The sequence below is a fragment of the Aquila chrysaetos genome, chromosome 17, assembly GCF_900496995.4.
Source record: "Aquila chrysaetos chrysaetos chromosome 17, bAquChr1.4, whole genome shotgun sequence".
In the NCBI taxonomy this organism is placed as follows: domain Eukaryota; kingdom Metazoa; phylum Chordata; class Aves; order Accipitriformes; family Accipitridae; genus Aquila; species Aquila chrysaetos.
In genome coordinates, this window is record NC_044020.1 from 3,115,226 (window position 1) to 3,138,836 (window position 23,611).

Below are 23,611 nucleotides of genomic sequence, written 5' to 3' on the forward strand. Positions count from 1 at the left end.
TCCAGCCTAGATGGCAAGACACTTCTGGGATGAGGGCCTGATCTTGGATGGTACGGTGTTTCGCTTTAGTCCTGGGAAGTCTGTGGGGTGTTATGGCCGAGTGGCTTTGAAGGGCTTCTTGTTAACAGAAAGACAGCACTGAGATGCCCTTGTATTGAGGAAGGGAATAAGGCATATTTGTGACTGTTTCTGTTTTACCCGGATAACTAATGAGTCTCCTTTGAAGGTTTAAGGGATCATCTTCTAAGGTTTAATATGGCTTCTCTACAACAGATGCCAAGCTAGTATGAATTGAAACTTCAGCGCTGGTTTGACCCAAGGTTAATGCAGTGAACCACTACCTTATTTATTAATTTCTGTTTTCTCTCTAGGGAGAACTGGAAAGACAGTTGCTCCAGGCTAATCCCATCCTGGAGGCCTTTGGAAATGCGAAGACAGTAAAGAATGACAACTCCTCAAGATTTGTGAGTATTACTATCCGGCCTGGGTGCCAGAGGGAAGACTTGGTCTGCTTTTGGGTGAATTGCTGTCAGGGATAGGACAACTGTCTGTGAGTGAATTCCTTCAGATTAATCTGGGAAGTGAATTTCATTCAGTGAATTATCCAGAATTAACCTGATAGGCCCCTGGAGTGAAGGAACCTGACCCTGTGCCAGGACCATCTATGCCGATTTTTATTTTAAGTTTGTTACAGTCAGTTTTATTTTGGAGAGCAAATACTGGTCCTTATTTTGCTTGCTCTGGAGAGCAATGGACAGTGTGTGAGAGGTAGATGGGAGAACTAGAGCTGGAACTAAATGAAGATGGTTGAAGTTAACATTGAGGGAGGTAGAACTGTCTAGACCAGTGAAGGGTGAACACATGAAACTGAAGGGACCCTGGTTGTGGGAAATCTAGGCTGAAACATAATGAATTTTGAATTGTAGGCTGTCTGAATGTCAGAAATGTCTGAAAGCATTTGGTGTCTTGTTTGTTAAATTGCTGTTGTGGTCAGCAGGCATTGCCTATTGGCTGACCGTATGTTTTGCCTAAAACCTGCCTGACCGGTTCTGAATTTCCTTTCCTGGGTTAAAAAAGGAAAGTTTACCTTTGCTGTTTACTGCTGTTACCAGATAGAATAAATACTAATTTTAATGCTATTATCTTCCTCTTAGGGCAAGTTCATCAGAATCAACTTTGATGTCAACGGCTACATTGTTGGAGCCAATATCGAGACCTGTATCCTTTCTGTAACCACTTAAAAGGAGAAGTTAAAGACTAGAGAGGTGGCAATAATGGTACCTAGCAATCACTTCACAACTGACTTTCTACTTGTCAGGTCGAGAAAGTGGTAGGAAACACTTAAATTTATGCTAGCAAGATTACTGTTGTAGTCTTCTGTTTCTTCATATAGTATTTTGTGACCTTTGTGATCATGGTGGGAGTCCTTTCTGAATGAATGAATTCTAATCGTAGGAGGCTAAAATGGAAGCATAAACTGTGATAAGATGAATAGCTTTGGAATTTCATAAGCCATTCTCACTTCTGTCCAAGGCAAGTAGGGATGGATGCCAACTGTTTTTCTGGTTTTATCAGTTAAGTCTCTCTTGTAGCCATCATTCAGAGGCTGGCAGAACTGAGACCAGAAGCTCAGTGGGTTGTTGACTGACAATGATTGCTAAATCAATACCCCTGTTAATTGGCATGAGAAGAACATTGGGTAGTAGGAATTTTTTCTCCTGCCATAGAATAGGAAGTGATTTGTAAGTCCTGCCATATGCCTTCACTCTCTGAAGATCTGCTCGAGAAGTCACGTGCAATTCGTCAAGCCAAAGAGGAGAGAACCTTCCACATTTTTTACTACCTGCTATCTGGGGCAGGGGAGCATTTGAAGAGTAAGTATGATTTTGTTGTAGTTACAGGTTTCCCTCATCACAACGACAGAGGGTCCAAAACACTTGTAGACTAGGACCTGTTCCTTCATAGTTTCTTGGCTCTGCCTTTTAGATATGGTCAACCCTCCTCCACTTCTTCCGTACACTCATGCATCCCTCTGCCCTCCCCCTGCACGTCTCAGTTCCTGAAAACTTGCTTCTCTGGTTCCTTCCTGCACTTGTTTCCTTGCCAGCAATGACTCTACGCCCTTTGTTATCTAAATCACTGTCCCATGTTTAGTCTCATCTTGCATGATGTAAACCCTTCTAGTGCAGGAATGGTCCTACTGTGATGTATTCAGCATTAAACTGAATGGAGCAAAGCTGCTAGCACCTAAGCAGCTCTAGAAGTCTAGTATCCCAGGGCATCTAGCTTTAATATCTCAGCCTAGTAGTCAGGGCCCATGTTATGCGAGAGCTGCAAATTGATCTGGAGGAAGGACAGGAGGAGAGGACTTTTCTCATAGTTGCTGCTGTTTCAAGAGCTATATATTAACTTTCACCTGACTTGAAACAAATGAGGTGTCTGAAATGAAAGGCACATTTACTTTCAAGTTAATCTCTGCTTCTTAGAGACTTAGGGCGTAATGATGATTGACACTGCTTTGGTGGAGTAGTCCAGAGGAGGGAGTAGAAAGAAATAAGGCAGAAAAACTCCAGTTTTATCTAAAATACATTAAAAGTTCAGCCTGCAGTAAAACTGAGTTTAATTGCAGATTCATCCAGCACCTGCTAGCATATGCAAGTCAGAAATTTGATCTCAGTGGTAGCTTGTTGTCTATTTAAAAAAAGGAAAAGAAAAAGCCATAGTAACTTCTTTCTCAATTCTTTCCTAAGCTGATCTGCTGCTGGAGCCTTACAACAAATATCGCTTCCTTTCCAATGGGCATGTTACGATCCCGGGTCAGCAAGACAAAGATATGTTTCAGGAGACCATGGAGGCAATGAAGATCATGGGCATCCCAGATGAAGAGCAGATAGGTATGAACCCTCTGAAGGGCTTGAAAATGCAAGGAAATGAAAGAGGAGGGGGTCCTTTGTTTGTTTGTTTGTTTGTTTGTTTGGGGGTTTTTGTTGGTTTTGTTTTGTCTGGTGTCCATTCCCAGCCCCTCCCCAAGTGAACAGTGTGCAAGTAATAAACTTAGTGGCTTTGGAGTGACCACCTCAGGATCTACCAGCACAGTTTCAGTTTATACAGTTAATGTTAGAAGTCAAGCAGCTAAAGAAAACATGCTTCTGCTTGCTGTTTTTGTTCCCAATCTGAGGGCTGTATATCCCGTTTATGAATAACACATCCAAGATACAAGAATCCCCTCATTCTCTTGTGCAATGCGTGGCTTGTGTGCTCCCCCTATCCCTAAGCAGTGGCTTTAAAGTATCTAATCCAACCACTGCTGGATTAGTACTTTGAGAATGGCCTGGTCATAGTGCCTTTCTTTCCAGCTTAACACTGAACTGCTGATCAGAAATTAATATTGTCTGATTCTGGGAGCACAGTACCATGACAAGTGAAGCTCGAATTGCATGCAGCCAGCACAAAGTGCAGTGATACGTATTCACCAGAGCTCTGTGTTGTCTCATTCATGATCTGTCTCACTGGTTGGGAACCAGTGTTCTGCAAAATCTCAGTTTCTAAATGTATAAGGTCTTCTAAAACTAGGACTGGTTTTGCTCTACACTGAAGCAAGCATCTGTGGTGCTTTGAGGTCACCATCTCCTCTGCTGGAGGCTGCAGCTCTTGTGGCTGTAGGGAATATGTGCCCGTGCCTTAACTATTGCTCTTCACAGTCCAGCCTGCTGTAAATCCATGCTGTCATTACCCACAGTTTAATACACTTCTTGATATCCTGAATCATCTGAGACTGAAACTGCTGCATGGAAGTGAAGAGAAATTTGTCTAAACCGAATAAAAGAATTGGCAGCCTAGTTTATTGTCAGGATGTTCTGCTATGCTCAGTTTTTTGAGTTGGGTTTTTAATGTATGCTCTAGGGCATGTCTTTGCTGTCACACAGATGAGCTATTGGTTCCAGCCACTACAGCAAAGATAGCTTTAGTGTTTTGCACTTGCTGTTCAGTGTGAAGTGCATTAATGTTCCTCATAGGCTTAGAAGAATAATACATACAGTAGTTGGCTGGATGGTAGGGTTGCTTAGTTTTGATGTAAAGTCTAAACACTGTCTTTGTTTATGAGACAACATCAAAGCTGTCTGTCCACGTGCCAGGACACCAGATTCAGCTGTCAAACCACTGAATTTCATAACATGCCACTAGGAACATGTATGTTTCTTTTCTATTAGTCCTGCTGTAGCATATATAGAGCCTTTTGTTCACTCTGCTATCAAAAGGATATTGTTTTGAAACAAATGTTTCTGTAACAGGTAGAAATAAGGGGACGAAAAAATATTTGGTACAAGATCCCCATTGCAAGTGACTGGCATTTTACTTTGCTCAAGGCAACTAGAAGCTATTATGCAATCAGCTTTGATTGATACAAGGTGAAAATTGAATTGATACTATTGGCATTGAAAAATGTCTTTCCCGTCCTAGCATCTGATGCTGCTTTTGTGACATGCACTATTCGAAGAGTATGAATATATCATTAGCAATGGGTAGGGTGCTTCAGCATGTAATTAATAATAGTTATGGTACAGGTACTTTTGCCCACATCCTGCTGCCCTTCATACATTGTAAAGTATGTCTGTATGGACTACAGACCTTGGTCAGGGAGCTGAAAGTGATACAGGGTTAAAGGAATAAAGTCTTCCTTCTTTTAATTGGTTTGTACTCTTAATAACTGTCTCTTTCCTGTGTTTAACATGAAAATAGTGAATTTTGGCCCTCTAACAGAGAACAAATGTTTTATCAAAAAATATAGATGTTGTAGGGTGGCGCATTACTCTCACTCTTGTCTCCCACTTTACTTAGTGATACTGAGAATGGGTAAATTTCCAGGCTGTGTAGTCTTGCATAGGAGGGACAGGGAAAGTCCTGTGCCCTGAATGGGAGTCATACAGAGGAATTACCTGTGGTGTTTTTTCCAAATGCCAGAAAGATCCTTGGGATGTGGAAAAGGGCCTCTTAACCATGTCAGGAAAGGTAACTGGGTCATATCGGGGCTTTTGGTGATGTCTGACGCTAAGCTATTATTATTACTTTAAAAGGTCTGCTGAAGGTTATCTCAGGTGTTCTTCAACTTGGCAACATAGTCTTCAAAAAGGAGCGTAATACAGACCAAGCCTCTATGCCAGACAATACAGGTAACCAATCCTTTCCTCCCCTAAAAAAAAAATGCAGAAAAAAGCCTACAGGAAGTTCTTGCAAGTAGAAGAATGTATTACAGTATGTAGGGAATGCTGGAGTCCTGTTTTTCTATAAGGTGAATTGTTTGTCAAAGGAGCTGACGTGGGCCTTCATACAAAGGAGCATGTTTTGCCAGGCTTGTGTTTGCAGCCACCCATGGGCAGGAATGTGGTACTGTTCTTGTGACAGGGCTAGGCAGAAAGTACATGTGATGACCAGATGAAAAGGATTACTACTGGAGTATGGTGCGTGTGTGTGTGTGTGTTTGAACCAAGCTAGGAATGACTGCCCCTACAAAGCTATATTATCAGACTTTAAGGAATGTTCTCTGCTGACTTTGTAGGTAGACTTGTAACTGTAACAGTAAGACGGATAGTTTCATGGTGGGTATAAAGTACGTGTACATATTTTAATTGCACTGCCCATTTTTACATGTGTAAATAAGTACCGTGTTTCACATGATGGAAGGCCATCTGTTGGAAGACTTAACTCTTAGACCTTCATTATAGATGTACTGCAGAAATATAAGAGGTTGCCAGTTTATCTTTAAGTGTTTATATTTTGGGCTATTATTATTATGGAAAATATGCTCTAAATGGCATTTTGAGAAGGAGAGTAAACCATTTGGGTTTTGGATCTTGAATCTGAAATACAGAGTTGCCTCAAAGACTAATCAGTAAATGAAGACAGAACAATTAGCTTGATTAAGAAATCCGTTACTTGATGTATCTTTAAATTGATTACAGACTATGAACTTCCTAAAGCTTCCGTGTTATGACTTAGTGGTATGTTGCTTCAAATTTACTCTCATGGCTTCTGGAGAAACTCAATAACCTGTAGTATGGGTTGCAAGAGTTTTTTTTTTATTTTTTCATTTTGAAGATACCTTTCTTTGTCTCATCAATCTGTTCTTCATTTAATGTTTTTTATAAGCTGTTTTATGACTCTCTCGGGAAAGCAGTTGCAGGAATGTTTTTCTTTCTGTTGCTTTCTGTGAGAAAAATAAAAGAAATTAATCTCTTTGTTGTTTCCCCTTACTGTCTTTAGCTGCTCAGAAAGTGTCTCACCTTTTGGGTATCAATGTGACGGATTTCACTAGAGGTATCCTGACTCCTCGCATCAAAGTTGGGAGAGATTATGTCCAGAAAGCTCAAACCAAAGAGCAGGTATGCATTCTCTAAAAATGAACAAGTACTTTAGTCTTTAATCTTGCCGCCACAAAGCTAACAAATGTATTAGAGGTTTCTGTAACATTTAATAACCATCTTTATGACTGCAGTGTATGGCAACCACATATTGCTTCTAGTATTTGCTCACTTGATCTGTATAAAGATAGAAATCACCCTGCCCCTGTAGCACTTTTCCTCATCTTAAAAAAAAAAAAAAAAAAAGAGAGAGGGAGAATGCGGCTCCCCTGATTTCGGTGACTGGCTGTCCCAAGGGAGTAAGTTCATTCAGTGCTGCGTGCAAGGATAACATTTTCAAGTTGCTGTAATGCAGAAAGCACCGTTTTTGAGTAAGTTAGCTATGAGGGTGGAAGAATTTGCTGCTCGCCCTTGAAACTGATTGTAAATTTTGTAACACTTGACTCAGGTTGTGCTCTAAATGAAGCCTGACCTAGGAGCTAGTGGCTTGCTGAATGGAGCAAAGCCCCTGTGCTTACTTACTGCATGGCTTCTTTATGAACACATCCTTATTCTCAGTGTAAATAAACATGCCCACGTAACATGGAAAAGATTAGGAAGAGAGTGAAGTCTAGAAATAGTCACAGGCTGCCTTTCCATGCTGCCTTTCCATTTTGATATTTAAGTTCTTACTATACATAGTATTTTTGTGTCAGTCACAGGTAGGGTAGTGGCATGGAAGGGAGGGATTTGGCTTCACAAAGCCTAAATTACAAAAGAATTTAAATGCTTTTCTTTGGGCCTGTGAAACAAGCTGTGTTACTATAGTCTTTGGAGGTGACTGGGCATAATTTTTCTTTCTTGAATACCAGGCATTGGTTTCTCCAACAGGCAGGATCCTGAATTTTGGCTTTGACACACTAATTTAGTAAGACACTTTGTTTGCACTTGTTTATGGCGTATCGCTGTGCCATCTACTTTTCATCGGGAATAACCTCTGAAATGAGCCTTATTCAGTGAGTTTGGTGGTAGAGAGAAAAATCTCAGACTACAGTTGGGCCATTAGATGCTGAAACAGTGTAATCTGTGCCTTCCTTTGGATTATAATGTAACTCCTGATCTTCGTCTTTTTTCTATTTAGGCTGACTTTGCCATTGAAGCGCTGGCTAAAGCCACTTATGAACGTATGTTCCGGTGGCTGGTTATGCGTATTAACAAGGCATTGGATAAGACCAAGCGACAGGGTGCGTCCTTCATTGGAATCCTTGACATTGCTGGCTTTGAGATTTTTGAGGTAAGGAGATGTCAAGTCCCTGCACTCAGCACAGTTTACCGTGGAGCAAAGACCGCTGAAGGAAATGGCTTTAAAACTGGAAAAGAACAGTATAGTTTTGGAAAGGATGTGTATTCTGCTTTTGTTATTTGAGTTCTCTGGTGATTTGAACTGTCAGATAAGTTATTAACTGACTTAGGTGGTTCATTCTTTAGTATTTTATGTATTCTGCAAATGTTTTATCTCATTGCTGTATATTCTGGTGCTTACATCCTTTTTCACATGTGCATTAGAATTATTTTAATTTCACAGTTCCAGTCTCGAGGTTTTATAGGTCACAGCTTAAGAGTTTGCTAACCTACAAAAAAAGTCTTTTAAAATGTCATGTAGAGTTATGGATCACCACTGGACTTAAAATTTTATGTCCCAAAACTTTTAAGTGTTGACCCACTGAAACCTATTAGCGTCATTAAAAATTGTTAGAAATGGTTTCATCTTCCTGCTGATGAGTTTTGAAAAAGACAAAGACAGGGTAGACCAAATCAGATTCAACAAATTCTGACCTATGCATGCTCCTTTCTGCAAGAAGCCTGAAAACTGGGGATCAGAGTGTGATTTCACATACAGCTGAACTGATTTAACAGCAGCTTCTTGATGCAGAAAGGGAGTGAAATTGCTGCTTTTCCCCTCTGCTGCTCCTGGCTGCAACTGCTTGTACTGTTCACCTCTCTAGCTCCGTGGAAAATATTTTCTTAGGGTGTTTTATAATTGAATCAGTCTGCAAAAGGAAATCTGAGTATAAAAACTGATGCAAGATAAATGTACGAGAGGAAGAGCTGAAGGAAAGTTGAGGGAGAGATGGAAAAGAGGGGAGGTGGGAGCTCCCTCTATAGGTGGCAGTGAGCTGTTAGGCTAAACCCTTATGTCTATGAAATGACAATTGTAGAATGTGGGTTTGCATTATACTTAGTCTGAAGCAACACAGGCTGCCGTCAGAAAAGAACTATCCTGCCATTATCCCAGCCAGGCAGATCCTATCAACCTGTGTTATGCTGGATCTATCTCATGTGCAGCTGCAAAGTGAATTGGACCAACTTATTAATGAAATGGAAAACTAAGACACAGAAAAGTTGATTGTTTTTTTTTCTTTTTTCCTTCTTTCTTTTTTTTTTTTCCTTCCCCCTCTCTGATCAGTCTGCCTTTGGTTTTATGGTTGCTGGATCTCATGAAAAGGAGGGGAGTGGAAATACATGGTTAGGAATTACTGAAACATGGAAGAAGTGGAACAGGACTTTTCTCTTTAGCAGCTGCATTATATTTAGTGTGGTCTAACATGCAAATGCACCGTGGGTTATTAACCTTGTCCTTACAGTTTGAAGAAACCTGGAGATGTTGAATAAATTTCCCTCACTTTCCTTGCTCTGATTTTATATATGAGGATTAAAAAGGGACTTTCCAGCCCACATGCTTTTAGGAATTTGTCTTCAGGCTTCTGTTGCTGCTTCTTTCTACGAAGAGGAATTGCCAGCTCTGAGTTTGTGAGAAAACCGGAGTCTTTTCTGTTCCCAGGTTAAGCAGCTGCAGCAATTCTTCTGCTGTTTACAACTAAACATTCTTTTGCAAAGTCTGAGGAACAGTGTGTTTGAACTTCCCTAGGGATTGCAGCAGTGATGCAGTGGCATGTGACAGGAAAGGCAGTTCATAACCAAATGGGGTTATTGACAAAGGGCTATCCACCCCAAACAGAACAGTAGCTTAAATTCCTGAATTCACATTCTATAGATGTGATCTTTTGTGCTAAGAGAATAGTAGGTGTGTCTTCAAAAGCAACTGTTCAAACATCTTTCTACCTTTTTCTTCGTTAGCTGAACTCCTTTGAGCAGTTGTGTATTAACTACACAAATGAAAAGTTGCAGCAGCTCTTTAACCACACCATGTTCATTCTGGAGCAAGAAGAGTACCAAAGGGAGGGCATAGAGTGGAATTTCATTGACTTTGGCCTGGATCTGCAGCCCTGCATTGACCTCATAGAGAAGCCGGTAAGCTTGTTCTTCTACCATGCAGCAGCCAGAAGTCACTGCACTAATTTTGTCATTGAGGACATAACCTCTATGTGTAGATGGGAAACTAACTTTCTAGCTTTTGTAATCCTCTATTGACACTGTGGTAATGCTTAAAAGCAGAAGTGAACAGTTTCCTCATTGTCTGAAAGTATGTCACCAATAAATCTGTTAGTATCAGTTCTGTAGGAAACATTGCATGAAAATAGATCTAGTCAGCCACTTTTTCCTCTCACAAAATTGTCTTCATTTGTGTAGATCTGCATGGTACTAGATGTATGTGTGGCTTACCATAAGTGGTGTGAACTTCCTTACTTAACTATAAGTGTGATAAGAAGCTGTGAATTTCTGTTGCTTTCATTCTGCTCCAATGAAACTTGGAAATTTATAAATTTCATAGTAGATGTTCCAATAATAAGGACTAGTTTGTGAAATGTTCTGTTATGTTCTTCTGTATTTAGACACCTGGATATTTGGAGAACAGTGTGATAGTGTTCCTTCTGTTAAAAAGATTTTTTTTTTCAATGTAAAACAACCTAGATAAATGTCATGGAAATAAAACATAAAAATGTTCAGAATTGAGATGAGGATTTTGAAGAATTATTAACAATTTCTATTAGTATGGAAGTAGTTGAACCGTTACCACACAGCAGGTGAATGTGGTGGGGATCAGTCTTTAGGTATCGTCTTTTTTTTTTTTTCCCTAGCTATCTAAAGGTGTTAATTATTGGTGTAGTCATGTATTTAATGATGTTTTGATGTTTCCCTTCTTTAAGGCTGGGCCTCCTGGTATATTGGCCCTGCTGGATGAAGAGTGTTGGTTCCCAAAAGCAACAGACAAAAGCTTTGTGGAAAAAGTTGTACAAGAGCAAGGCACCCACCCCAAATTTCAGAAGCCCAAGCAGCTGAAAGACAAAGCTGACTTCTGTATCATACATTATGCTGGCAAGGTAAAGAATTAGCAGCTAAAATGTGAAGATTGGAATGTCTGCTGTATTTTCTAATGCATAACCACTGCTTCTTAGAAATGGCTACTTACCAAAATGGCTGCCTATGGGAAACCAGTGGAAGATTTCACTATGTTGTTCCACTGCTTTGGACCTTACAGGGCCTAAGGGCATTTGCCTGCAAGTTACATATTGTATAGTCAAAGACGTGTCAAACTGACACCAATTTAAATTTGTTCTCTGTGACTTGATGAGATTGGAGGTGTTTTTCAGAAACGTTCCATCAAGACTTCATCACCAAAAATGATGATGCAGTTGTTTTAGTGTCACAGTCTGGGTGGTGCAAACTAGCATTGCAAATCCATTCCCTTTACTGACAGAACAGAACATGCAGCTGTCTGTCAGGGTTTGAAATTTGTAGGTATGCTTGCTTAGATGGCAAATCCAAGAATGATTAGGTAATCTGTTGTTGATTGTGCAAACCTCAGTGCTACTTTTATAGACTTTGCAGGATCTTGTTGCATCTTGTGCTGCAGAAACCCCCCCCCCCAAGTTTCTTGACATGTTTGTCTTCTCCAGGTGGATTATAAAGCAGATGAATGGCTGATGAAGAACATGGATCCGCTGAATGATAACATTGCTACTCTTCTCCACCAGTCATCGGATAAGTTTGTGTCTGAGCTGTGGAAAGATGGTATGTAATTAAACTTAATCTCATTTGTGTTCTCTTGTTTTATGTGGAAGAGTTTGTTTGATCATCAAAAGTCTGAGATGAGCTGCGTTTGCTTTCTTCCCTGCAGACTAAGCCACCAAGATGAGCATTATCTGGAACATCCTTTGCTTAGATCATGGTATTTCATTAAAAGTTCATTGTAACTCAAGAGAAAGATTCACTTGCATCAACCTACGTTAAGCTCACTGCATATATAGCAATTATTTCTTGAAACCAAGAATGCCAGGGTAAAATATGAATGCATCATTATGTCCCAGCGGCTTGCATAGCTGCAACACTCAAACACAAGATCTGAGGTTGAATCTATGTTTTCAGTCCTGCAACTGGTGTGTTCTTTTTGCAGTGTTGTTCAGTATTTTACTCTATCTTCTCTGGATTTATCTGCTTTTGAGTCTTACTGTTGCTGTCACTTTCTGTGGTGGGTTTTCTTTGACGTCTCTGTCTGTTGCAGAGATGCAGAACGTTCAGAGAGCCTATTTCTATCAACACTTTCCTATTCTTCATCTAGAACCAGGTGACTGAGAAACCCGGCTGTCGTGTCATGTGTGTAATGCATCCTAGAGCTGTGCGAGAAATGCTTCCGTTAACTTCTCTTTGTCCCTTTGTTATACCTGCTTGTCTTTCTTGTTCATTTCCTCTGCTTTGTGCTAGTAGCTCCTCACGGACTTTAAAACAAAAGCAAACTCACCTTGCAAGTGGATACAAGAAAAATATGGACATATTCAGGTGCTAAACGTTGCTCTTGCAAGACTTGCATAGGAGCAGCTAAAAGCAAATCCCTGTCAACTGAACGTAGAGCTAGCAAGGCAGTATTTCTTGCAAGATTTGGAAGGAAGATTTCTGAGACTGTTTAAACTGAAATCCAGTTTAATATTGATTCTAGTATTGGGATTGGACTTCAGCTGCTGATCATTTAAAAGAAAGTTAGTTTGGCAAAGGAACTTGTACTCCATGAAAAATGACTGTCAGCAACTTGTGCCTAGCAAGGCCTTTGCTGTGTGGGACTCCTTTTGGACTTGAAATGTTGACTGAGCCACAGCTTATCAGTTCTCATTTATTGTTCTTAGCTGGATCTTCTGTTGCAAGTGACTGTCCTTTTTGCTATCTTGATGTAGATTGCAGGGCTCAAGATTTTTAAGAGGATTGTTCCAGCTGCAATCTGGGACACTCTTCTGTGGATTTCCCTGTGATGTCATCTAGTAACATAACCTTCTTTTCTTTCTGATAAGACAACCTTGACCCTATTCTAACAGCTGCTCTAGAAGTGAGCAGATCTAAACTAATGTTAGCTGTAAATCAGAGTATCCTTTCTTGTTTCTTTTGTCGGGGTTTCTCTTAGGTTTTTTTTTAATCAGAAGCCCGTTGAGCACAAGTTGATGTATTTTCTGAAGTGAACATTGGGAGCCAGAGTGTAGGCATCAGCCAACCACTGAAGATAAAGTGTAGTAGCTTGAAGCCCTTAATAAAAATACACTGGGGGTGTGGAAATTTATAGTGATACAGTTGGTTTTGGTTGGGTGGGTGAATTTTGATCTCCATGTAGAAGAGCAATGGGAAAAAGTAATGCTTTAGTTTCTTCTTGGCCCTGCTACTCTCAGATCTAGTTGGCTTCTATTGAAAAAAGGATCTCTGGAGTCCACCCATCAAGGTGATAGCTTCATCAGTGCTTGGATGTCACTGTGGCGTAGTGGAGAAAACTGTTGGGGCAAGGAGTTCTGACTTGCTCCTAGCGGTATTGTTCATGTCTCTGTCATAGAATACTCATACTCCAAAAATAACTCAAACAGTGGTATCTTGAGGTTTGGTTTCTATCATGCCTTTTACCATGTTTGCTCATTTTATAAGTAGATACGTCTCTTCTGATCACCGGTCATGGCAGTTCTGCCTGTAATGCAAGAGTGAAGCTGGGCTTTTTCTCTAACTGTGGCCCCTTCTGGGTCAGAGTTAACTAAAAGTTGACTCTGCTGGGCTAGCAGCTACAACTCTTGGTTTGTTGTTTTTCATTGTAACCTAAGCAAGTAGAAGCATCTGAAACTTACTTCTAGATTGCTCTCCCAGAGCTGCCATCCAGAGCATCAGTAGAATATGTTTGGGAGTAAGTTTGACTCCATCACTCAAACTTCCTGTAGTGAGCTGTTGCTTTTTTTTCCTTCCTGCTCCTATCCCTGCACAAATTCTGTACAGGAGTCTACATCTGTGTAGAGATGAAGCAAAAAGGATCCTGCAGCTCCTCTCATTTATCCTGTTCTACCCAGATGTTCTTTGTACGTTCCAATGCTTCCTTTGTTTGCGGCAGAATTTTAACACTCTTTCTTGTTCTCTCTCTAGTTGACCGTATTGTTGGGCTGGATCAGGTAGCTGGTATGTCAGATACAGCATTGCCAGGGGCCTTTAAAACCAGGAAGGGTATGTTCCGAACAGTGGGACAACTCTATAAAGAACAGTTGGCTAAACTGATGGCTACCTTGAGGAACACCAACCCCAACTTCGTCCGTTGCATTATCCCCAACCATGAGAAAAAGGTAAAGACTGTTATAACAGCACAGCCCATGCAGTCTTATGTGGGCTTCCTGGGGCGCGTGGCTGGGTTGGTATCTTTTGTCAGGTTTTACAAGAGATTTTAAAGAGGTCCTGTTTTCTCTGGATATCTTTTTAAGGTCATCCTAAATAACTGTATGCTTACCAAAATTTTGGAGACTGATCATTACAGTTTTTCTTAAGGTGGCATAAAAGCTTTTAATTGCTTCTAACTAGAAAAGAGAGAACTGGCTGCTTTACAAAAAAGAGGGGGAGGCAAGGGGGTAAGCCTCTTTTGTAAAAGCTTTGTGGTATTTATAAAGTATACTTTTTCCTCCCTAGGCTGGAAAACTAGATCCCCACTTGGTCCTCGACCAGCTTCGCTGTAATGGAGTGCTGGAGGGAATCCGTATTTGTCGTCAAGGTTTCCCCAACAGAGTTGTATTCCAGGAATTCAGACAAAGGTAAGGCCTGGAAAAGAATCTGAAGCAGTCTTTACCCTGGCAAAGTTAAGACATAAGCGCAAAAATGGATGTATTTTATTGCAACTAGATTGCCACTGTTTTCAAAGGCAGCACATCTGTCCCTTTGTATTCCCTGGCGCGAAGCCTCCCAAAAGCATCTTTGACTTTCTCTACTAAGCGTGTAGTTAAGGTGAGGTGTGGAGGACCCCATTGAAGACTGCTGCTTCATGCTCTGTTGTCTAGAGATGCAACTTCTCTCTTGTAACAAGACTGTAAACTGTCAAACTCATAATGACATAGGAACACGTTACTGATTTTCTTTTTTTTGTTTGTTGTTGTTTTCAAAAACTAGTGTAACTAGTCTAATGCTTTCTCCTTTTCAGATACGAAATCTTAACTCCAAATGCAATTCCCAAAGGATTTATGGATGGAAAGCAGGCTTGCGTGTTGATGGTAAGACATCCCAGAAACTCTGCTTGAATAGAATAAAATTAATGGGCGCGGTTTGGAAATCAGAGTTGTGCATGTTAAATATATCTTGTACTCACAGACCAAAATTCCAAAGTCAAATGTTTTGTCTGAGAGGAGTGTGCAAAAAGCTTTCTCTTGGCTTCGCAGAGGGAGGCTTTTGACTAGCATGAGGTTCAATAATCCTAGGCAAAGAGGATCTTTGTGTTTCCACAGATGCATACACTTTGAGATGCCAGCAGTATTCATGGAATCAAAATGCTTAAAAGCATTAATGTTATCTTTAGCACATGCTTAAAGTATGAGCTTCAACAAACTTTTTGTAATGGCCTGCTGATGACAAATGCTTTCAGTAGAAGGCTCCAATGAATTTCTGCAGAATTGCCTGCTTCAAAGGGAAAGCTTTGGCTCTGTAGCTTGAAGACTAGGGGAGACTGAATTGAATTTGGCTGTAAGGGATTCCTTTTTTTTCTGTCTTAAAGGAGTATACCTTATTCCTCTTAACGATTAGAAGTGTTGACAGCAAATCCTTTAAAGGATGGGAAAGTTGGTTGGGGTGCGTTTTTCTGACAAAGATTAGGACTGGGAAAAATTAAATAGGAACGATCAACAGATGTGTTTCCTTTAGGAAAGGAAGAGGGCTCTTGGGACTAGGCGTATGTTCCTCACAGCATCCTTGTAGTTCTAGGTACTTGATGTGTTGTTGTATTAAACAATGCTTTCTATCATATTTTCTGTCTCTGCTTACCTCCATTTCATGCTGTGGTTGGCTGAGCTCCAACTCCTCTAATTGGGACAGGACTTCATTGGGAGCTAGCAACTTTGGTTGGCCTGACTGGCTCATTGTAGGGAAGCGGGGGTATCTTACAGCTGTGACACACAAATATGTTTTATGATGTTTCACTTGAAGCGATCTTTGCAGGAGATGAATTATTCTCTCTCTCATTTTAGATCAAAGCATTGGAGCTGGATTCCAACCTTTACCGAATTGGACAGAGTAAAGTGTTTTTCAGAGCTGGAGTTCTTGCTCATCTTGAGGAAGAGAGAGACCTGAAGATCACAGATGTCATTATTGGCTTCCAAGCATGCTGCAGAGGCTACCTGGCCAGAAAGTAAGGACCATATTTGTAAAGTACATTATAAGCATGTGTATTTCTCCCATTCAGGTATAAGTTTCTCTTCAAAAACAGCTGACTAGAAAGTATTTTTTGTCAGAAAGGCCATGATTTACTTGTTGTACATAACAGTTGATGGTGTTTTAGCATTTTCTGATCTCTGTAATGCTGGACTACTGGCACCTGCAAGAAACTCCATGTGCTACTATCCCACATACTATCAGAGCAGTAAAGTCTATTGCTCTCTGTAAGAATACTATACAGCAGGCAAAGTTTTTGACAGAAGTGCTGCAAACTGCAAATGTGAAAATGAAAAGGTCTTAGTACGGTACTGATCCAGGAGGTACAGGATTTCTCTTAAGCTATTGGGTAGGACTGCAAATGGTATGGTTTTAAAAACAAAACTAATAATTCCTGTCAGATTGGCAGGAAAACAGACCTCTGTTTCAGATCTCCCTTTTTTGAAGTGGAAATAGTGAGGCTTTTCAGATTAGAAGATATTAGGGGAAAACTTTATTAAATAGGAAATTGAATAAAGGAAAGGATAACCACTCTTACCTGAGCAGAAAAAAACTTGAAAAGGTAGAGGAAGTTCACTGGAAATTTTGCTGGTTTTTTAGGAGGAAACCTTCTAAAGTAAAAATGTAGAGCTATCCAAGAAAGGGCTTGGTGGAGAGAATTGCGTGCTGCTGTGGGTTCCTTTGTCTGACCTCCTTTTACCTTGCAGAGCCTTTGCCAAGCGCCAGCAGCAATTGACAGCCATGAAAGTGCTTCAGAGGAACTGTGCTGCCTATTTGAAACTGCGGAACTGGCAATGGTGGAGATTGTTCACCAAGGTAATATTTTTTTTTCCCTTTGCAATTTTGACAATTTGATTGCAATTTGAGCTTCTCAAGTTAAACCAGAGCGCAAAAGCTACTTCCTCTACAATCGGGCTGGCTTACAACTACACCTTGATTCATTTAGGCAGAGAATATCAGAGCATATTTTATACCTATGCAGTATGCCTGCATAAACCAAGTGCAAGACTATATCCAAGTAATGTTGTGGAAAAGCAGAAGTCATCTTTTAATGCTTTATGCCCAAGAAGAGTAAGAGCATTGCTTGCTTTGGTGGTATGGCACTTCAAAGAGTCACTTATTACACGTCTAGTCAATTTAGCTAATCAAAAATTGTTAGTATGGGGATGGCTTGCCATCTCTTTCTCCAGGGTTGTAAGAGCAGAGGAAAAGCACTGAGCTCTGATCTTGCTGTTAGACTTGTAGATATTTTACATTTACAAGGACAATGAACACATGAAGAAATGGTCTTTTTTCTGAATGTATGTGATTTCTTGCTTTTTAGCCATGAGACTTTGGAGCTAAATGAGAGTTGAGAGCAGTGTTTAAACTTTTCTTCTCTTTCATATGAAATGACTTCTGAGGGTTTTTGATGGGGGAGCATGGAGATGGGTGGTGTTTGTTTTTTGTTTACATTGACCTACCTGTGAATTTCCCCTCTCTGTGGCAACTTTTTTATTCTCCTGCTATTACTACTTAGCCCTTGAGGGTCTGGAATTTACCCAACCCTTTTCTGATGCATCCCATCCTGGAGAAAAAGTTGGGCAGGCAGAAAGTGTGTTATTGGCAGAGCAGATGATACCTAGTCCTCTGTGATCCTCCCAGTGTTCATAACAAAACAATTGGTCAGTCCTTCAAATCACACTTATCTAAAATATTGTTTTATTCAATGCTTATCCAAGTACAAGAGCATTTCTTCATGTTTTCCTTGTTTCTTATACAAGTCTCATTCCCTTGGTTTCCCTTTCAGGTGAAGCCCCTTCTGCAAGTAAGCAGACAGGAAGAGGAGATGATGGCAAAGGAAGAAGAACTAATAAAGGTCAAGGAAAAGCAGCTAGCTGCAGAAAATAGACTGAGTGAGATGGAGACCTTCCAGGCCCAGGTGAGTTTGCAAATCTCGTGTAAAAGTCATCCTCTCTCTACCTGGCCAGCTGCTTGAGAGCACCTCCTTTGCTTTATTGGTCTGACGGACAAGCTGCAGGATTCCACCTTGTTGAAATAGGTGACTTGGCTGCTATCTTGTTCAATTTCCTTTGCCCTTCTTCCCAGCTCAGTTCCTCTAGCAGGTCATTTTGTACAGTGACCACCTATTGCCCTTCTATAGCCATTATGTGACGAAAAGTCTCTTTTGGCTGAGTATTATAGCAAGCTGGTTGAATTCAACCTCGTCATTAATGGAATCCTTTTTGTTTGGAACACAGAAGGTGGCAGCAGGATTGTTTTTCTGTAGGGCTGATAATTATTTGTGTTAATTTTGCAGGGGAAAACTAGACAATCTCCCTATTTCAAATGGATGTGGTCTTGAGAAATTTGTTAAGGCTAACAATGTGGTTGCTCGTTAAGGCTAATATGTAGTTGCAGTGCATGTTTTGTGAAGGAGAACAAACACTTAAAAACTATGTTTTGATATTTAGCTTTTGATTAGCAGCAGGAGACTGCTGCAATGATTAAGACTAACTGGAACACAGGAGCACATAACTTCACTTAACACAGATTGCCAAGTGCTTTGGTAAACTGGAGCTTGTCTTATTTCTGGCTTTGTGTCCAATGTAGCTGATGGCAGAGAAGATGCAGCTGCAGGAACAGTTGCAAGCAGAAACTGAACTCTGTGCTGAAGCTGAGGAGATAAGAGCCCGCCTGACAGCCAAGAAACAAGAATTGGAGGAGATTTGTCATGACCTGGAAGCAAGGGTGGAGGAAGAGGAAGAACGGTGTCAACATCTGCAGGCTGAAAAGAAGAAAATGCAGCAGAACATCCAGGTAAGCTGCCTCTTGTCAGTAAAGAGGATAGTAAGGGTTAGAGTCATTCTTTTGTCTCAGCTTGGAGGGAAATGGGAGAGAGAGAGAACAACAACAAAAAAAAGCATAGAAAAATCTATCTGTGGAAATAGCAATAGAACAGAGCGATTCTGGTGCTGAGCCTGAGGCCTTCAGTCAGTCATCTGGAATGAACTGTTCCATTCCTGAAGATGAAGATGATGGCCACTTGTCAAATAATTAGACAAGTATTTGCTTAAGCCAGGTGTTTTAGGATGGTAGCATTCTTCTTTGCAAAATAGCATTGTTTATTCTGCTAGAAAACTTGTTTGTTAGAATGCAGTGTGTTGCATTAAGTCATGATAGAGATGTCACTTCTGGAAAGTACTAACAATACCTTGAAGGAAGCATAAAGAAACCTTCCAAGTTCTAGTATTGCTGCTGTGCTGTTACATTGGTTAGTGAGCAGCACTGACAAATGCCTTGCTTTTCTGTGGGTGTTGTGAAGGAACTAGAGGAGCAGCTGGAAGAAGAGGAAAGCGCAAGGCAGAAGTTGCAGCTAGAAAAAGTGACCACAGAGGCCAAATTGAAGAAACTGGAAGAAGATGTGATAGTTCTGGAAGATCAGAATCTCAAACTGGCTAAGGTAAGACTCCTGCAGCTTCTTATGTAGGCTAAAGATGCACAGGTTTTTCTCCTGGAGCCACCCATCAAAGGGTGACCTTTCCCATATTACAGGGAAACTTATGAATGAATTCCATCTTGTCTTTGACATCTCTGACCTGAATTTTTGAAATTAGCTACCTGCCTGTATTCTTTACATGTCAGTATCATATGATATTTAAATAGCCTTGACTAAATAACAATCCATGAGCAAATGTTTTGTGATAGATTGTTATGCCAAACAGTATCAAGTTATTTCATAAACAGACTGCCCATTCGGCTTTGAAAGGACTATCAAATACAAATCTTTAAGTAACCATTTATTTGAATACTGTCTGTAATCCTGAAAGGATTTCTTTTGTTCCAAGTTTCCTTGTAGCAGGAGTAGGCATTCATGACATTGCCATCTTTAAGCACAGTCAACTCTGGAAAAATCTCCTGTAACTCCAGAAACTGCTTTGACACTGCCTTCTTAATTCTGCAGGAAAAGAAACTGTTGGAAGACAGAATGTCAGAATTTACAACAAACCTCACAGAGGAAGAGGAGAAATCTAAGAGTTTAGCCAAACTGAAGAATAAGCATGAGGCCATGATCACAGACCTTGAAGGTGGTTTTGGTTTTGTGTTTGTGGTTTGGGTTTTTTTTGTTGTTTGTTTGTTTGTTTTTTTAAAGGCAGATCCTGCAAAGGACTTGCCTGTTTAGTTTAGTTTTAGGTGGTTTCTTCTTAAAGTTTGTTGAACTTCAGTTTAATTTCTAGAGTTTTAGTCCTCTCCAGTTTCTGAGGGGTTAAAAATTAGTCTATAGTGTGTATGCTATTGATCGGTTTGATAGAGCTGTTCAGTGGCTGGCTGAAGGTTATGTGCCTTGTCAGCTGAGCCCTTGATCTAAATAAAAATCCTCTCCAAAGCAGCAGGCCAATGGAGAAGAGAGGCTGGTTCTCTTTCTTCTCCTGCTGTGGAAGTGTCTCCACTTTTCTACTTCCAGCAGCATCAATCTGTCAGGGTTAGTACTCTTTCTGATATCCTGTTGACACAAGTTCTTCAGAGTTTAAGCTAGAGGCACTTCATCTGGAGACTGCCCAGGTTAACATAGCAGGAGACAGCCTATTTAGTTTCAGTAAAGGGAGAACAGACCTTGTGTTCAGCATCACTTAATGAGTGGTTACGCCTGTGTGGTGCGGGTGTTGGGAAAGACTGGCATTGTGCTGGCACTATTTACTACAGTGAAAGAGGGGAAGGAGGTTTTTGGCTATAAAATGAGGGAAAGGGAAATTGCCCAGGTATGTTTTAAGGGCAAAATATGGGGGCAGTTGCATGTATAGGTCCTGACAGAATAATGCACTCCAGCTACGGTTTGGCCAGTTGTATTATTAGGAAAGAAAGTATTGCTTAAATAGCTTTATTTTCTCTGCTCGTACAACGTTCTTTGAGTATGTGTCGTTTGTGTAACTTAATGTGTCCCCATCTCCATCAGAACGTCTGCGACGTGAAGAAAAGCAGAGGCAAGAATTGGAAAAGACTCGTCGAAAGCTTGAAGGGGACTCCAGTGATCTGCATGACCAGATTGCTGAGCTGCAGGCTCAGATTGCAGAACTGAAAATGCAGCTGGCCAAGAAGGAAGAGGAGCTGCAGGCAGCCTTAGCTAGGTGAGAACCTGACCCTGCAGGGTTCAGGGACCACCAGGTTGGGAAGTATTTCTTGTCTTGTGTCACTTTGGAATAGGGACTAAATGGAATCTGTGGCTATTGTATTTCAGCCTGTGAACTGTTAAGATCCATGTCCTCGGCATCAGAGTTCGTTGGCTGCTGCTCACCGCCACATTCTCTGTACAGAGCTATGAATGTAGACTGTAGTCTCTGTACAGACTATGAATGTAATGTGCACTGCACATGTTTCACTGGAGCAGTAAGAATTCAGAGGGGGTTCAAAAGTAGTGGCAACACGCTGCCTCTCAGGTAGTTGCTATATTCATCTATTCAGTAAAGTGTCCAATTTCCAATGTAAAATGGTGCTTTCTCTTCTGCTTTCTTCTGTTGTCAGTCTCTCTCTGTCCCCTTCTTTAAGGTAAGTAATCGTGCTCTCTCAAGTATTGGGAAATAGAACTTAGAATTTGTAGATGATGTATGGATCAAAGTTTGAATGTAATATTGTAGAGCTGACCAATACCAGCTTTTTTCTTGATTATTCTTAGTAGGACAGGTGGTTTTAATTTACATACAGTTTAAATCTGGCTCTGACCAGAACCCTATGTTGAACACAGGGTGGAAGAAGAGGCAGCTCAGAAGAACATGGCCCTGAAAAAGATCAGGGAACTTGAATCCCAGATCACTGAGCTGCAGGAAGACCTGGAGTCAGAGAGAGCATTCAGGAATAAAGCTGAAAAACAGAAGCGGGATCTGGGAGAAGAGCTGGAAGCATTGAAAACAGAGCTAGAAGACACGCTAGATTCTACAGCTGCTCAGCAAGAGCTCAGGTAACTCCAGCATGTAGATGTGTTGTCTTACTTGGTTTTGGTTTTGACTTTTAATAAATGCTGCCGCATCCAGTCTCTTACCAAAGCAAGTCTTTGCCTTTATCAGGGTAGGCTGGTTAGCAGCCTCAGTGGCTACAGAAGGAGGTAGTGTGCAAGCTGTAGTCAAGACTGCATTACCTCATCTGATGTAAGAAAGTTAATTTGCTCCCTAACCATAGTGTTAGTGATACCCCTGAAACATTCATACTTTCAGGCTATTCCTTCTTAGGCTGAAAGTAATGCTGCCGGCTTGCACTTAAGAAGGGTGCAATGCTAAGTTCTAACTTTGAAAAGTGTCTTTGTAGCTCAAAGGGCTGAACAGGCCTTGGCATTTTCCTGCATTAGAAATGCTGTTGGTGGTTATACACATCTGTTTGATTCTTTCCTTGTCATCTAAATGGACTTTGTGAATTTTGCAGGTCAAAGAGAGAACAAGAAGTAACGGTTTTGAAGAAGACCCTCGAAGATGAGGCAAAGACTCATGAGGCTCAAATCCAAGAGATGAGGCAGAAACATTCACAAGCTATTGAAGAGCTAGCAGAGCAGTTAGAACAAACCAAACGGGTATGTGGAACAGAAAACACAAGGCCAAAGCAGTCAACCTCCCTGAAATGATAGCTGCTCTATGACAATATCTTAAAGCTGCAGAAGAAGATGAAGTATTCATGATACTAGGCTTCTGATACATGTGCTCTTCTTCTTCCCTTGGTAGATCATTTTTCACTATGAAGCATATGTGAAGTTGTTTTAAATAGTTGCATTAATTCTTTTTTCCCATCAGGCATGTTATACTGCATAGCCAAGACATTCTTTTCACTGCTAGCACTTGTTGACTTGTACAACCTTTAATTTGGAAATCTGATGATGCAAGACTATCTCCTGTATTGTCATCTTCTCTGATTGTTACATTGTCTCCTGCTTATCAGTGACAGGCTGTCAAATTGTTTTTTCTGAGTAAGCAGTCTACAACTTATCTGTTACACGTGCAACATGAGCTTGCTTGTTCGGGGGCGGGGGAGTACTCAGTGGAAGGATCCTGCCATATCTAAAGTCTGAGGGGTTTTGCTGGTTTTTTTTTCCCTCCTCAGGTGAAAGCAAATCTTGAAAAAGCAAAACAAGCTCTGGAAAGTGAGAGGGCTGAACTATCCAATGAGGTGAAGGTTCTTCTGCAGGGTAAAGGGGATGCTGAGCACAAGCGGAAAAAAGTAGATGCTCAGCTCCAAGAACTGCAGGTGAAATTTACAGAAGGTGAGAGAGTGAAGACTGAACTGGCTGAGAAGGTTAACAAATTGCAGGTGAGTGGCACGGGTTTTCCTTAGCTTCTGATTCAGCCCAGGGCTAGAGAGAAAAGGTTGTAGGATGGTACCTCCCCATAGCTAGTTCAAAAATCTTGTTCCTCCTGAGGATAAAGTTCCTACAAAAAGCAAATCCATAGTTTGCTTCCCAAGGACTATGCAAACTCCTTAACTCACTGCCAGGGCAGGACATTCAGATTGATGTCGCTTATCATGAGCAGCCCTGAGAAGGTGAAATAACCAGTTGCCATTTGAGTTTTGTAAGCCTTAAAGTATCAGCATGTCTGCTCCCCTTCAGCATGCAGCAGTTTGTACAGTACAGTTCTGTAAACATTCAGCTGCTTGTGGACCTGAAGTGGCACAGACTGATGACTGTGTAACTAATTTGGAAGACAGTGTCTTGATGCTTT

The 23,611-nt window shown here is 40.8% G+C and overlaps 1 protein-coding gene across 1 annotated transcript in view; it reads left to right on the forward strand.

Moving 5' to 3' along the window:
* Window positions 1–23,611, forward strand: part of MYH9 (myosin heavy chain 9) — a 72,408-nt gene that overhangs the window by 38,232 nt on the left and 10,565 nt on the right. The window contains exons 6-28 of the mRNA XM_030040493.2: window positions 372–464; window positions 1,155–1,218; window positions 1,776–1,874; window positions 2,751–2,894; window positions 5,076–5,171; window positions 6,262–6,380; window positions 7,480–7,632; window positions 9,477–9,650; window positions 10,448–10,621; window positions 11,198–11,312; window positions 13,680–13,873; window positions 14,211–14,332; window positions 14,716–14,785; window positions 15,752–15,912; window positions 16,643–16,751; window positions 17,725–17,856; window positions 18,528–18,734; window positions 19,240–19,377; window positions 19,879–20,002; window positions 20,869–21,040; window positions 21,655–21,867; window positions 22,326–22,470; window positions 22,995–23,201. Of these exons, the coding sequence (XP_029896353.1) occupies window positions 372–464; window positions 1,155–1,218; window positions 1,776–1,874; window positions 2,751–2,894; window positions 5,076–5,171; window positions 6,262–6,380; window positions 7,480–7,632; window positions 9,477–9,650; window positions 10,448–10,621; window positions 11,198–11,312; window positions 13,680–13,873; window positions 14,211–14,332; window positions 14,716–14,785; window positions 15,752–15,912; window positions 16,643–16,751; window positions 17,725–17,856; window positions 18,528–18,734; window positions 19,240–19,377; window positions 19,879–20,002; window positions 20,869–21,040; window positions 21,655–21,867; window positions 22,326–22,470; window positions 22,995–23,201 (3,225 nt within the window). The remainder of the gene's footprint in view (window positions 1–371; window positions 465–1,154; window positions 1,219–1,775; window positions 1,875–2,750; window positions 2,895–5,075; window positions 5,172–6,261; window positions 6,381–7,479; window positions 7,633–9,476; window positions 9,651–10,447; window positions 10,622–11,197; window positions 11,313–13,679; window positions 13,874–14,210; window positions 14,333–14,715; window positions 14,786–15,751; window positions 15,913–16,642; window positions 16,752–17,724; window positions 17,857–18,527; window positions 18,735–19,239; window positions 19,378–19,878; window positions 20,003–20,868; window positions 21,041–21,654; window positions 21,868–22,325; window positions 22,471–22,994; window positions 23,202–23,611) is intronic.